Here is a 16291-nt window from a genome sequence, read left to right on the forward strand (position 1 = left end):
CGCCGAGGAATCGACTACGGTCAGTTTCGTCCCAGGCAGCGTCACGACTCACCACCGTACGGAGCTACGTCCTCTACGTCGTTTATCGTCGTTCCATTCCCGTACCGCGTACGTTGTACGTCGTACGTCGTACGTCCGGCTGGGAGATTGCGAAGTGCAAAGCGACTACGTTGTCTGGTCTGTGCGTCGCTCCCTGTAGTCTCGCCATTGACGCCGACGGCGACGCTGTTACGGAGCAAGCGAGAGAGATAGAGTGAGAGAGAGACAGAGAGAGATAGAGAAAGAGTGCGAGAGTGAGAAAGAGGCGAGCGAGGGACGCGGAGCTTTCTCGAGACACTTGGCGACATAACGATGGCGACGATATCGACGATCACGACGACAACGTCGATGTCGACGTCAACGACGAGGATCGAGACAGCGATGGCGACGGAGCCGAGAAGGAACTATAACGAACTGTGTCGCTTATGCGCTTCCTACGACGCCGTTAGGATGCACATATTTGGCCAGGAAGGCAAGAATCGTCAACTCGTCGACAAGATTGAAACGTGCTTGCCGTTCAAGGTAAGTCGTCCTTCTCTTTGTTCGCATTCTTCGCGACATGCTGAGATATTATCCTGTTCCTTGTGGGACTCGCAACAATTCATCTATTTCCTTCTCTCTCTCTCTCTCTCTCTCTCTGTTTCTCTTTCCTCCGTCTTATTTTGTCTTCCGCAGCGTCCCTTATTTTCTCTCTCTTTCTCCCTCCCTCGCTCCCTCTCTCACTCAATTTCGTTTACTTTTCTGAGTGACCTCCCTTGGTACTTTGTGGCCCTGCACGATTCGTCCTCGATCTCATTCTCCCGATAAGAGACGGAGAGGCAGAAGGAGTGCGAGAGCGATAGAGAGAGAGGGAGAGAGAGAGGAGATTCACGGACGACTCGTTCGGTGTCGACGGGGCGTTACTGGGTGAAGGTTTTCTTCCCGCCGCCGCGTCGTCACCGTCGGCCATCTCGCTCGCTCATCCGCTTGTTCGCCGAGAGCGTCCTCGGTGACGAATTCCACCCGGTTGGCCATCGCTTATCGAGGACGTCGCGACGGCGAGGTCGGCCTGACGCAAGGAGGCACGCTTCGTCGCGCGACGCACTGGCGACATTTTGTTTGCCGCTACGGCACGCATTACGTGCTCCTCCACGGGATCCAACCGCCGCCGCGCCGTTATCGTCGTCGTCGAGTCGCCTCGTCGCCTCGTCTAACTGCGGACCGCGTTCCGGTTTATTTTCAATTTCCTGCTACAATTGGATATTCCATTGTCACGTGTGTCATCCCCTCGCAGCACCGGTTTATCGTTCAGGCTCGTTGTTAATCTCGTCCTCGTGTACAACGGGATTTACCGGATCCCACGCGTCGTAGTTTCGTTGATTCTCTACACGAGCACGCGGCGTTCGAGCTGGAAGATGGAAAAATTGCATCGCAAGATACGCGTGATCTTTCCTAAGGTGCATCTCTATTATAGATTGTCTTTAGCAGAAAAAGTAACTTTACAAATCTTGTACAATTCTTCAATATGATTGGTTTATACACTTAAAATACTTGGATGCGGGAATTTAAGGGAAAGAAGATCAATCATGTCGAAAGATATTACAACTGTTGCAAAGCTACTCTTTCCGCTAAAAGCGTCTATTCTTTGACAAAATGAGAGAATATGATGTAAAAACATCAACTTGGATCTTGTGAAACTTGTAGCGAATTCAGTTATTTCCATTACATATTAATCCTCTATAGCCCGGTGTGACTTCGAAGTAACATACCAATATATATCTTGTTGATTATTTAATTTTTAAAAACAAAAATTTTTACATAAATTATATAATTTTTTTATAGCCACGAAAAAATTCGGGCTATAGAGGGTTCGAAGCTGCTGTACATGAAATTAGCAGAGTTAAATTAAAAGCACATTTTAAACGATTAAATCCCCAATAATGACATCGTCACATTATTTAATAGAGTATTAGTTACGTATCAAAGTTGATTATATTATGCCACTGTATTCAGGTACTTTATGTTAAAGCAACTTGTAACGTGCATTGATTCAGTGTAATGACCGAATTTACCATTAAAAAACATACCTTGAGAATTGCCTCGTCTCGACAAGTAATCGCGTTCCAATTTATTTCGAATTTCCTCCTATACTTGGACTGTCATTTGCATCACTCTCTTGCATTCATTTATCGATGTTATTTGTTGTTATATATTTCGTCTTCGTACATGATGAAATTTTTATCGGATCGTGTGTACAATCGAAATCCACGTGTTACGAATTTTGGTTATACACACGAGCACGTGGTATTTAAACCGAAAGATGGAAGTAATACTGTACGAAACACGCGATCTTTTTCTAAGTTGTATCTTATCTAGTCTTTGTAGAAAAAAAGAGATATGATGTAAAAGCATCAATTTATGTGTCTCGCGAAACTTAAATATACCTGAAATATATATGTTCAAGAGTTTATGTAACATAAAAAATAATATAAAAGCGTTTTATGATAATGATGTACAAAGTATAATAAAATTTTATATTCATGAAGCTAATTAGAAGATTAAAGCGCGCTGTTTTTTATTGAAAAATTTCTGAGTTAGATGTTTACTGTAATGGATACAATCAGGATATTGTAAAAAATTAGCAATACGTGTGAATAATAATTAACAATAAAATGTTCAAAATGTTAATAAAACTTCTTTCGTATTCGTTTCTTGTTTTATCATTCGCATTGTTATTTATCTTCTATTACAGTTTTCAATGTAATATGTCTGAAGAAAAAAAGTTTTTAATGTTTTTAAGAATAAATTTATTCAATGAATATTCCTGGAATCATATTATGAAACTGTTTGGGTTCTGGTTGTTTTTTCTTAGAAAACACAACAGAAATCTAGGGAATAATTGAGTAATTCGATCGGAATCCATACCGAATAATTTCATAATATGTACCGTAGAGAGATATTTCGAGAGACGCGAAATATACCGGCTATTAATTATAGTCATATTTCTGAGATAAATTTATTTTTTTAAATACATATATATGCATTAACATCTAACCATTAACATTTGACCGAAAGTGGCGCTTTTCGTATTTAGTAGGTGATGTACTCACATAAACAATGTTGTTCCTAATCGTATTGTTTATGTTTTATATATTTATTATTATTTTACATAAAATCATTGCCAAAATCTTTGTTCAATAACTAATTTAATCGTCTCTTTAATATTATTATTATTATCATAAGTCATAATGTTGATTTCTAATGGGGTATTTGCTCAATGGGATATCTGTTAACAAAAGACAAATTAAGAATTAGATTTATATCAAGACATTAAATCACTACACTAATGTAAAATTTAAACGCATTCTTGACGAAAATGTCGAAATTGCTGTTTCAGATAATGGAAGATGATTATTTGCCAAAAGTCCTGTGTTATCGATGTATGTACAACTTGGAGAATTTCTATGACTTTAGGACTGCGTGTGTTAACGCAGCTGTTTTGTTGGAAAGAAATAGGCCGAAGGAAGGCGTAAGTATCCGAATCTGCAAATGTTAGAACATTTGTTCCTTGAAAATTTAAACTTTATTATAAAAATAGGATAAATAAATTAAAACGTACTTAAATGATATATTACTAATGATTCTTGAAATTAATTGGATTTGTATTCTAAAATTTTCTCTAGTTTGAAAATTACATCAAACATATGACATTTTATAAAAAAAGAAATCATTTCATAGTATATTGCATAATCTAACAGTTATATTTCTTGTATATCTTAATACACAGAAAAGAATCTTAATTATTACAAAAATATAATATTATAGTTTGCAGATTTGTAATTTTATAAAAAAATGTTTACATGTTATATCATAGGTGAGCGATGAAGATGCAAATGATACTGCGCAATCCTGCGAGATGCGCGCGGCGTTTCTTAAGAAAGAAAATATGCCAGTACTTATCCCGGAAGCACCCGTAGTCAATCCCAATGCAGCATTGGGTACGCCACCGAGATTAAATTCGGATGGTGAAGCAGATCCCGAGATCGAAGAGATTCTTGACACAAGTGAAGGTACGGACGAAGGTATGCTCGCACTTTTGAATTTGATTCTTATTTTACTCGATAAAGAAACAATTTATCGCTAACACGTGTTATTTTAATATGAAGCCACAGTGATCGACGATTCGGAAGATCGGCGATCGGAATATGAGATGGCATACGAAATGGATATGGAGACGAATCCTAGCGACTTCTTGGAAATGACCCCGATGGTAACCGAAGAAAATGAAGAGGAATGTAGTACAAACAACACGAATGCCACGACTGCTCAAGATACCACGGTCTTTCCACATACGTCACAACAACATGAGGTCTACGTCTGTTCTCTATGCAACAAAGCGTTCAGTTCCAAGGGTCACTTGTCTCTGCACGCGAGGATTCACGTGGGTGAGGGTGATGTGATTGGCGAAAGAGTAATTACCGACGACCATACTTCGTACCAACGACCGTATCAATGTGATCTTTGTCATAAATCGTATTCTACTGCGAAGCATCGCTGGGGGCACGTTTCTACAACGCATCGGTAAGTGAGCTTCAATAATACATTACTATTTTTCATATAAATTGTCTACTGTGTACGATGTATAATGATGTCATTGTTACAGTTTTTTTAGTCAAAACTTCCAATTAAGACAAGTCGGATGAATAAAAATTTATCTATAGTAGTTGAAATAATATATCGTCAAAATTGATTCAAAAATTTAATTACATTATTTTATTAAAAACGATTCCCTAAGAGAGAGACTCAAATCATTTTAAAAATTATGTAGTTCTAATAATTCGATTCATAATTATTGTAGCTCATTATCTTGTCAACATTTGAGAAGACATTAAAGATATCTTTAATTAATATTAAATATTTGTCTTCTTACCTCAGGGGACATCCTGCAGTAACGTGTGCGTACTGTTCTCGTATATACTCGACGCGATATAATCTCGATGAACATATAAAATCACGACATGCTGGGCTACCACCACCCCCAGAATTATCGGTTCCCCTAACGCGTACGGAAACACGTTACCAGTGCCAAACATGTCCGATGGCGTTTACGGATCTAGCAGATTTCAATGCGCATCGTCAGATATGCATCCAGGAACAACGTACAGATTTATTAGGTCAAACCGAAGCGCAGAATAATAAAATTTTCGCCGATACATCCGACGTCTCGAGTATAGATTTGGATGACGAGAATAAAGACTTTAAGAATGCCGAGGCTAAATTGGCGAAAAATCCACAGTTAACCATATTGAAACAGGCGCTGACTAAAGGAGACAATTTAAAACGGAATTTCGATGATGATGGTTCGACGTCTAGCGGCAAGCCGAAAAAAATAGTTAAGTCAGGTAAAATTTGATTATTAATTATTTAATTTAATGATTATCAAAGCAAGAATAAAATTGAAAGAATATCACATAGAACTAATAAAAATCGCCTAATTTTGAATGTGTTATTATTTAGAAGAAGGCGAGGCAAATCCTCAGAAGAGATGGTATTGTGAAGCTTGTCCACAAAGTTTTACATCAGTGGAGAGTTTAAAAGAACACGAGATTAGACATGATGCCGAAAAGCCATATATTTGCATACTATGCAACAAAGATTTTGTTTTGAAATCTTCATTAATTAGGCATATTACAGTGTTACATGGTGTTGATCCTACTCCTATCATCGACAGTGATAAGTGTCTAAAGGCAACAGTAATGTCTCAGAATTGGAACGATCGAGTGGACGTCAGCGTTTATGAGCAAAGTGAAATAAAAGACCCACTAGAGCTCTCGTCGTCACCTGAGGTAAAGATAAATTTTTTATTTCGTACTTTTTATTATGTCATAAAGACATTGTTACAATATATTATGTTATTACGTTAAATAGATAAATTTAGAGAATGATGACAAGGATTATAAAAACAACCATGAAAATGTAGAAATTGAAACGGTATTTGTGTGTGAGACATGTAAGCGAGATTTTAACGATCGAGCATCATTATGGCTGCATATACGAGCAATGCACAAGGAATATGCAGCATTTACCTGTGGAGTGTGTTTAAAGATGTGCTTTAATAATACACAACTTCAAAATCATGTCTTCATGTATCACGGAAAGTCTAAGCTTTTAATCTCGGAACAAAGAAGGTATAATTATATTCTATCTCGTTTATTTTCTTTTTACATTAGTTCATGTGATGAAATGTACGCTAGTATGCATTATATAAAATGTAATAAATCAGTGCTTATAAATATGCGATTATGGATGCAGGTATAGTTGCACGATATGCGGTAGACAGCATGACTCGAGAAAAAAGCTAATCACTCATGTCTCTATACATAATGTCGATCCTGCCTATGATCCTGGAAGTTTTGTACAGTTGAACAGTAATTATTATAATGAAAACTTGAATGGTAACGAAGGCAATGAACAAGTATTAGATTTTGACGGAGAAGATGGCGAGAAGGTTGATTGTTACATTTGTTATAAATCTTTTCCGACTGAGGATCATCTTATACGACATCAGAGAAATGCTCACAAGGTAATATTTTAAAACGCATGTTAGTTTTTTAATAAAAGTTGCAGCTATTTTTCGTAAACACAATAATATAAATAATATAAATTTTTTAAATGGTATACATTTTATTTTCTTTTGTTACAGTCTGACCAGATTTCGTTAGGAGATGCTGCGGGTGGTGGAAATACTCTAAGTGTCAATGGCAATGGTAATAGAGCGCAGTATCATTTGTTTTTTGTTTGCGAGGTATGTGGTAGTTCACATTCGAGCAAATGGGAACGTTGGTTGCATATCAACAACACACATAACAATGAATCTTCTATTAAAGTAAGTTTAAAAAACGAAAGAAAACTTATTCTTATCGCGTTGTTTTATACATTATTCTAATTTTATCCGTATCATTGTTCTAGTGTGAATTGGAAAATTGCGGAAAGATATTTGCGACGAAATCGTTACGTAATGAACATCTTCAGCATCATGCGATACAAGGACCTTCGCCAAACACCTGCGAAATATGTGGAAAATTGTGGCCTACTCGCGTTGATTATTGGAAACACGTGATGGGCGTACATGCGGACACAGTGCCTCTAATTTGTGGCGTTTGTTTGAAAGTATTCTCCGACGTTATGCAATTGAGCGCACACGTTAAGGCGAAACATTGGCCACTAACCAGTGGTGATTTCTGTTGTGATATTTGCGGTAGACCATATTCCAATAAATCGAAAATGTCTCGGCATAGAAAGATTCATGGCTTGGAGGCGGCTATGGACGCTGCATGCGATAATAGCAGTTTTAATGAAACTACCAATGAATCGGTGAAACCTGATCACAGTAATGGCGCTTCAGAAATAGAATTAAATTGCGAGCAGTGTCCTGAACTTAGTTTCACGACATTGGACAGTTTGTGTAATCATCGACGGATAACGCACAATCTTTTCCCGTGCGATTTGTGTAACAAATGTTATGGCAGAACGTCACATTTATGGAAACATGTAAATAGGGTGCACAAAGGACACACAGACGTGACCTGTCCTTACTGCGCAAAGACAAGCGCGTCAAGGGATCATCTGGCAGCACATATTGCAAAGATTCATAGGTTCATGCCCACAGTGGGTAAGGACAATCAAAATTGCGTTACTTCCAAGTCCTTGAGTGCAGACGACGGTGTCTTGCATTATTGCGAAAAATGTAACAAGGGATTCCATAAACGCTACTTGCTCCGTCGTCATATGAAAGGCTGTCAAAACTATCGTAAAGATCCTGGGGCATTGTTAACCCGTTGCCGGGCCTGCGAGAGGATATTTAAAGATCGTGCGAGTCTGCAGAAACATATTGAGAATCATCATACTACATATACTTGCCATTTGTGTAATGAGACGATCACTTCCAAGCTAGGTATCATGACACACAATCGTATCAATCATATGGATCATCCGGATCTGACGTGCGACCACCCGAGCTGTAAAAAACTTTTCCGCACCAAAGAAGATTTGGAATCTCATCGAAAAGATCACAAATATCATAGCAACCTGGACGTTTGTGATTTTTGCGGTGACACCGTGGAAAATAAACTGAAACTGAAGATGCATGTATTATCGTTGCATCGAAACGAAATCGGCGTATCCTGTGGGGTCTGTCTCATTCCAATGAAGGATCCTAAAGATTTGAAGAAACACGTCGAAGCGGTGCATAGCAGCGTTCTCTCTAAACCAAACACGTGTCAGGTATGTGGCAAGCAATATGCATCCAAATGGAAGGCTTTTGACCACACGAAGAAGTGTCATGGCAAAGTTTTTCTCACATGCAAACAGTGTTTAGCCGTTTTTACAGACGAGAATGATATACGCGATCACTATGAACATGTGCATAACGTTTCAAAGGACCAATTAGCTATTTTCGAATATAGAATGGATATTGGTGCAAAGAGGGAGGGTTACGAGACTCCTGATATCATTGTGAAGGAGGAACCAGATGATTTAGAGTTTGACGAAGAAATGTGTGACGAAAGTTCGAATGATTCTCGCAAACGTAGAAGATCGCCAAACGATACGTATGATTGCGAGATGTGTCCCGAGATCTTCCTCAATTCAGACACTCTCGCCAAGCATTATCAGAACGTCCATAATACAGACCCCGTCCGTATGTTCAAGAAATTCAGAAAGGATAATAGCGATGGCAAGCGCAAGATGAGAAATAGAAACAACTTTGAATGCAAGAATTGCAAAAAGCAATTCTCTACTAAGACTCTGTTTTGGAATCACATCAATGTATGTACACGACGAAACTCGGTAGGTAGATTTGACGTGCCGAATAATGTGCCGACATCAATTCTGGAGTCTCATCTGAAAAACAATAATCAGATTCAACGAGAAGAACCGGTACCGCTTACGAACGAGTCCAACTTGAACATTCCCGACTTCAATCTATTCGAAGACATCAATTTGCAATTGTCAGCTCAGAAACCTGTGCCGAATCTTATGCCATTGTCGCAGATGAAAGCGACGGGTAACGGCAAATGCTCGAGAAAAGACTCACGCAAGGTATATGATGAATCGACTAATACAGAGTGTACGTGCGAAGTTTGTGGTAAACAATGGCCCGCCAAGAAACATTTGTGGCAACATCTAATTCGTTTTCATCGCGCCGAAGCTGCTGTTACGTGTGGCGTATGTTTGAAGCTGTGTAAATCTTACCAAGACTTAGCCGACCACCTGAAGGCTGAACATGCCCCCGTTTTGTCGCCGGAGGGCAATAATTTCACATGTAAGACGTGCGGTAGATATCATAACGCTAGAAGCAAATTGCTGCTGCACATGAGCATCCATATCGGAAACTTCCGGTGTCAAAAGTGCCAGCAAGGTTTTGCAAGTGACGAGAAACTCACCGAGCATGCAACGAGCTGCAATGGAAAATTGGAGTTTGAGGATAATACAGTGGCAGATGAAGATAATGCAAAGAATGACAATGACGAGAAGGGCAGTTTAATCGCCGACGAGACATCAGTCATTGAGGAAGCAGAGGAAGCGGAGGAAGCAGATTTTGAATCAGAAGGTGAAGGAAGTAGGGATATTCACGATGAAGATAATTCGGAAAATAGCGAAGAAGACAATTCGGAAAATAGTGATGATTCAGACAGCGATAGTAATAGTAGTTCGAGCGAAGACGAAAACGAAAATGAAGGAGAGGAAGAGGAGGAGGAAGAGGAAGAGAATGAAAACGAAAATGAATCTGATACGAGAACTACTAGTAGAGCGAGCGGTGATAGTGTATCATGTAATTCCGATAGCGACGATGAATCAGATATGGATGAAACGGAAGTGGACGCAACGGAAAAGAAAGCTGTACAATTGAACGATATTAATAGATTCAGGATATGTGGTGACGGTATTCAAGAGAATATGCCATTGGAGACAAATATCGAGGATCAGAAAACCGATCTTACATCCATAGCAACGATTGCAGAACAGACTCCATCAAATAATTTAAGTGATCTTTTGATTTCTAATGTATCTGGAAACATGAGCACCGACAAATTTGAGGCATTTCATATCGAAAAACTACAACAAATTAAAGCTACAACGAGTGATGTAGACTCTGATAACGAAGACGATGATGATAACGAGGAAGATGATGAGGAAAATAATGAAAATGAAGAAGAGGAAGAAGATGGTGAAGAAGGTGATCAGGATGAAGGTGAAGATGAGGATGAAGGTGAGGCTGAGAGTGAGGCTGAAAGTGAGAATGAGAATGAGGGTGAGGGTGAGGGTGAGGGTGAAGGTGAAGCTGAAGCTGCAGCCGAGGAAGAGGAGGAAGAAGAGGAAGAAGAAGAGGATGAAGACGATGATGGACCGCCCGTGTTAAGTCCAATAATGCCTTTGTTACCAGAAAACGAATCTGAGGAGTACAGCGGTACGACAGATCGCACGAGGCACAAGCTTAGTCCAATGGTTTCGCTGAGTATAGCTAAAGATCTAGAGGAGTGCGAAATAACCGAAATACCAAATGATACTGACAATGTGTCAAACACAGTCAACTTCTTCGCGGCTAATAATAATGATTTACCCGTAACATGGGACGAGAATTTGGATGGTAATGTAATCAACAATGGCGATTGCAACTCCGACGCTGGAAACAGGGAGAAAAATGAGGAATTTGATACGGAGTACGTAAAAATAGAAGTAAACGAAGGCGACTTCGAGGAAGATTCCGTGGATGAGAACGTAATGGATAACAGAGAAGATGATGGAGACAATCAAGTGCATGAGGTGCATAATCTGGACGGAACTGTGTTAATGGTGACTAATGATGCGGAAGGTAATCAAATTTTGATAGAACAAAACGTGTTAGATATCGATAACGAGGACTGTAATGTCGAAGAGGCGCAGTATATTTATCCAGAGAACACTTACGAGATCGAGGAAGAGGATTATGCAACGCGAAACGAAACCGACGTCATGCAGACGGACGAGATGCAAGGTAATATGTCCTACGTTCAAGATACATCGGAAAACGAAGATAGTGTGCAGGATGATATCGAGGAGAACAGTGATGTGCAAAAACAGTAGGACATGAGTGCCAAAACGGAGGAAGATTTAGGATAATAAATCTGTAATAAAGTGTAAGATAATTAATATGAAATTAAGATTCTTATAAAAAGAAATTACATACATATGTACCTTGAAAAACGAATATTGTATAGTAGAATAAGCTTATAGCTTATAGCTTTGGAGGATTTTTAATAGACTGCGTAAGAAAGGGGGGAAAGAGGGAGGAAGAGGGAGAGAGAAAGAGTAAATTACGACAATTTCCAATGGAAAACGTTTTGTTTTCATTGATCTGCCAGGGGCTTTGCATTCATTCACTTGCGCGATGTTGCAAGCTTCCGATTAATCGTTTCGAAGAATAATACGATTTTGAATTATTAAGCATTGTACTATATATATATACATACATATATATATAAGACGTTATTTAGATTATTATAAAAGCTATAATTTACAGTATCTTTTTTTAGTTTCCGATATTTAATAGATATCAATAGTTCGTTACAAAGTACCATTTATTTATATCGGTATAACACTTTTTTGACAATAATATGCTCCGACTATTCACGTAAAATGCCATCCACTAGACAATAGGTCACGAATTTATGAACTTAATGATCATGAAAGTCCTGTCACTGATGTTAGGAGGATCAAAATCTACAAACTCCACATTACAATCATTTCTTTTCTCCAACTGTACAATATATATTTTTTTTAAGTTAACGATTTTAATCATTTAAAAGTGTATACAGAAAGTAAGGGACTTTGTTAATTAAAAAAAAAGTCTAAAGTGAACATTAAAAGATGTTGAAGAAAATGCGTTATTTCTAAAATTGACATTTGTACGCTATTACGCAAATATCTCATTTCTTTAATTAAAATTTTTTAAATCAACTTCTTGTGTTTTTCTGTGGAAATTGATTCTATTAGCAAATAATGACAGAACTATACTAAAATCGAATTAGATGCATAAAAAAAAGTCGGATATATTATAACAAAGAAATACTATATACGTTTTATGTCAAGATTTAGCATCCTATCTTTCAGGATTCTTTTTCTTAGTGTAATGGAGAAGAAGTATAATGCACACTCGCTATATTTTTTATGGAAGTGAAGAAAGAAATAAAGGAATTAATGTGAATAATAGCTTTAAATGATCAATCTGTACAGTTACGTAATGCGAGCGTGTTTGTACATGAACGAGTGCATGAGTGTATGTCAAACGATACAGATGTGACTGAAGACTTATATATTAAAGAAAAAAAGCGTACCTCGTACAAATATTTACAATTAGTTGAGATTAATGCGATGATATAATTGCTTTGTATTATATTATAATTTAACCGTCTTGCAGATTTTCTCAATTATTCAGTTGAATGTTTTTATTTAGGAATCGAACATCAATGGAAGAGAGAATCGTTTAGATTGAGATTTTTTTTAATCTCGCAATTTTTATAGGCGCGTACTGACAAAAAATTAGACAAAAAAAGTTGAATTTTTAGAGATAGCGTTATCAATTTCTAACATGTCAGCGATCTCTGTTTTTCCTTATTATTTATTATATTCATTCCAAAGTAATTTCTAAGATACATTAGGCTCCATGATGGAAATATATAAGGTGAAACAATACGCATAATGGCGGTAGCAATATTGGAAATAGCCAATCAAATATGTCCGAATATGCATTTTCCTATCTATGATAGCGCAGGTTATACTGGAATAGCCAATCAAATATGTCTGAATATGCACTTTCCTACTGCGCATCCATCAGATTGCTTTACCTTATATATTTCCACTATGTTAGGCTCTTTACGAAGGAAAACCACTGATTTGCCATCCGTATTATGCGATTGTATGTGAACGATCTACTTGATATTGCAGAGGAGGAGAAGAAGAGAAAAATTGGAGTGTTGACGCTCATTTAGAAAAATATTTAAATATCGTAAATATGAAAATTCACACTATCTTTAAATATTATGATTTTAAAGAAGTGTGTATATTGTACATACATATGTTCATTCAAAATTCATAATATTTAGAGATATACGTATATCGTTCCAGTATTTCCTCATCGTTTAAAATCCCTTTTTTTATATAACAGTTGCTAATGTTTACGGGTTAGTGCCACTAAATGCGACTATTATTGCTGCATTTTAAGTTTATAGAATGATTATAAGAATAAAATACACTCATAATTTATGTGCTATGAATGTGTGTTATTTACATATTCAGCTGGACTGTACAATGAGTTTGCCTTACACAAGCGTGCATGAAAATTGTTTTCTCTGGAAGAACTTCTAATCATGACGAAAAAAATTAACGAGATGGTGGAAATGGAGTCAACATCAATGTGAATATCATGTCCGAAGCTTTTCTTTGCTCTGCACGAATGGAGCGTGAATCATATGTATTGTGTAATACAGACATGCGAAGGGGATATTACATGTATAATTTATCACAAATTATCATTCTCTATATTTGTTCACAATTCACAGATTACAATAATTATTCTCCATGTGTTTTTGCAAAATGAATTTCTTATTTTATCCTTTCCAAACATATTTCCTTTCCCGTAAAAGTATACGCAATTAGTAACTATGTACATAGAAAATTACATATATACATCGCATATGATTTCTAATGCTGTTTTGCCTATGAATGATAGAATTTAGTATCGACTTTTTTAAAGCGAAAGTTACAAAAACGATGGATACAAATTACATAAATATATGTAACATACAAACTTAAAAATTATTAAAGCAAGTCAAATTTCTAAAATGTAAATAAACGATGAAATATCGTTGTATCAGTTAACAATAAATAAGTTAAGATTGCCCATTTTCCCCGGAAAAATATTTCATTTATTTTGATGTACGTTGTAAGAAGAAATTACATCTGATTTCTTGCTTCTGATGTTATAATTCAATAGAGCTGCAAACTAGTCCAAGAGCCTTAAGGCCAGAAACGTGTGCCTAACTCGGTCATCTTAAATGCAATATCAAAAGCGAGGAAATTGCGAGGAAATATACGCCTTAGAGCTTATGTCTACATAAAAGACAATAAAACTACTCTAATTTGACAAAGCAAGTCTATTGCCGAAGGACGTTGTCCTTAATAATAATTTTCTCATTCGTGTGACATCAAATACTCAATAAAATAGATTTCTATCTACAAAGCACTTAATTATATTTATTATTTGATATTCTAATCTTATCTTTACTATTATATTTTAATCCTCACGAAGAATGGTGATGTTCGAGAAAGTAATCACACATCAGGCTAGTTAGTTTATTTATTTATATCTTTCCGCGCAAAATATATTAAATTTTTTAAATAATTTTCTTGAGATTCGTTCCACTGCGAAGATGTGAATTTTTTGCAAGCATTAAGATATACACGCTATATATATAATAATCACATTTTACTTTTTATAAGATTGTTTACAATCGACACATTACATAGAATTTTATGTATATATACATATATATGTATAGTATATACACAATACACACGTAAAAACGATTGTATGATATTATGATCAAATATGAAAAAAATTAATATTTTGGCCATTGTTACTTCTATTAAAAGGAAAATTCCAAAAATGAAACGTTAAACGTACTCCTGAATTTTGTTTAATACATTATTTAAATTTGGAGATTTTTAGGATTCGCTGATTCTTGAAAACAATCGAAATTCTTGAAATTCTTCCGCAATTGCTTTGGTGAAATTCTTTTTCAAACTTTATGTGAAACATTTTTTTAAATTATAAACTCATTCTCAAAAATTTAATTCGCTTTACTTGTGATTTTTTACAGTTTCTCTCCACATAATACAGATCTACTCTACATAATACAGTTAAGACTAGTCTGTATAATACCGTATCGACATTTTATTTTAGTTACAGAATTTCCTGTTTTTACGGTTGCGTCGTGAACAATGTGGATATCAACATACAATCGCTCGATACCTTTATATAACGTCACGTAGATATTAAATTACGTACAAACAGATTGCGTTACTCACATTTAATATTTAACGATTGGCAAGAAACACTAACGCTAATAAATCATCTTTAAATAACGCACGAACAAATAACAAATTCCTCGCTAGTATAAAAACGACAATCGTGTAATCATTGATATGACTTTTCCTCCTCAAATGAATATTGTAAACATAGACATTTGTATCTATTTTCGAGAGACGAGATTCTCGTTACGTAATTAGCCTGTTCTTTTTAGTTGAACTTCTTGCACGGTTCATCTTTTCTCTTTTTCTCTCCAACGTGGAGAGAAAAGGAAGAAAAATTAACCGTGCAAGAACTTTAGAACAGATCTAATAGAACAGATCTAATAAAAACTATATCTGTTAAAATCGTTCCATTCGTACCTATCTTCGCGATAAGCATATAAATTTGTCCTTTTAAGAAAATACATCTTCAAGCTTTTAGAGCTTTTCGATCCTTAGCAAATTTCTTGGAACTTATAGACCTCTATATCCCAGGAGTATTATAAAATATCTTCCATCTTTTCCAAGCTCCGTTTAATATTGAGCAGTGGAGCGGAGTAGCGATACGGTCGTGTCTTTTTCGTTTAAAAAAATTAAAAAATTCATGCGAATATTCTATGCGAATTTAAATTTCTCTGTTACATTTTTTTTGTAATGTTAAATAGAATCGTACGTATAATTACAGAGAAATTTTTCCAAATGGTTATATTACACGTAGAAAATAAAATCTTTACGACTAAGGTAAATATACTAATTCGTGGACAGTTAGTGAACATGGCCAAATTATTGGAGAGAGGAAACAAATTTTAAATATTAAAAATATAATATGTATAATATAATATTATATAATATTATATTATATTTAATGATATGTACAACTCTAAATAAATTCGTTGTTTATAAAAATTTTAATAGAATCAATTTATTTAGTGTCGTATATATTATCAAAAGAGTAATATATAAAATTTTTGTTTTTTCGTCCAATAATTACGTGATGTCCATTAAGACTAAGTGATATATTTACCTTGTATAAATTTTCTGATTTCGTTACACTGTTTATTATTATCTCTCTGTATGGTTTATCGTTTTCAACAAATGACATATTTGTGAATCGCGAATCGATAAGTTTCGCCGACTATCTCGCGAAGAGGCCGGTTTTGGGATG

At 36.1% G+C, this 16291-nt stretch overlaps 2 protein-coding genes across 3 annotated transcripts in view; one reads left to right on the forward strand and one right to left on the reverse strand.

Moving 5' to 3' along the window:
- The first annotated feature begins 6 nt into the window (after positions 1 to 6).
- LOC108760829 (zinc finger protein Xfin) lies at positions 7 to 11526 on the forward strand. 2 transcript variants are annotated; one of them, XM_018507054.1, is made up of 10 exons: positions 7 to 561; positions 3416 to 3547; positions 3893 to 4100; positions 4185 to 4599; positions 4954 to 5420; positions 5536 to 5864; positions 5947 to 6206; positions 6331 to 6601; positions 6722 to 6904; positions 6988 to 11526. In XM_018507054.1, exons 1-10 carry the CDS (start codon positions 352 to 354, stop codon positions 11140 to 11142), a joined length of 6630 nt encoding a protein of 2209 aa, XP_018362556.1. In that variant the 5' UTR covers positions 7 to 351; the 3' UTR covers positions 11143 to 11526. The 2 variants fall into 2 exon arrangements, with proteins under 2 accessions (XP_018362556.1, XP_018362557.1); XM_018507055.1 differs by having other exon boundaries at positions 3893 to 4088.
- Positions 11527 to 14781: 3255 nt separating this feature from the next.
- Positions 14782 to 16291, reverse strand: part of Dh31-R (Diuretic hormone 31 Receptor) — an 18337-nt gene continuing 16827 nt past the window's right edge. Inside the window, exon 10 of the mRNA XM_018506687.1 lies at positions 14782 to 14860. Coding sequence (XP_018362189.1) covers positions 14782 to 14860 — 79 coding nt within the window. The remainder of the gene's footprint in view (positions 14861 to 16291) is intronic.

Source organism: Trachymyrmex cornetzi, unplaced genomic scaffold, assembly GCF_001594075.2.
Source record: "Trachymyrmex cornetzi isolate Tcor2-1 unplaced genomic scaffold, Tcor1.1 scaffold23, whole genome shotgun sequence".
Classification (NCBI taxonomy): Eukaryota; Metazoa; Arthropoda; class Insecta; order Hymenoptera; family Formicidae; genus Trachymyrmex; species Trachymyrmex cornetzi.

Excerpts from the sequence above, each read along its gene's own strand:
- LOC108760829 (XM_018507054.1), top strand. The coding sequence starts at position 352 with ATGGCGACGATATCGACGATCACGACGACAACGTCGATGTCGACGTCA. Across the intron at positions 4,600-4,953 it reads CACGTTTCTACAACGCATCG|GGGACATCCTGCAGTAACGT; the intron begins GTAAGTGAGCTT and ends TTCTTACCTCAG. Across the intron at positions 5,865-5,946 it reads AGCTCTCGTCGTCACCTGAG|ATAAATTTAGAGAATGATGA; the intron begins GTAAAGATAAAT and ends TACGTTAAATAG.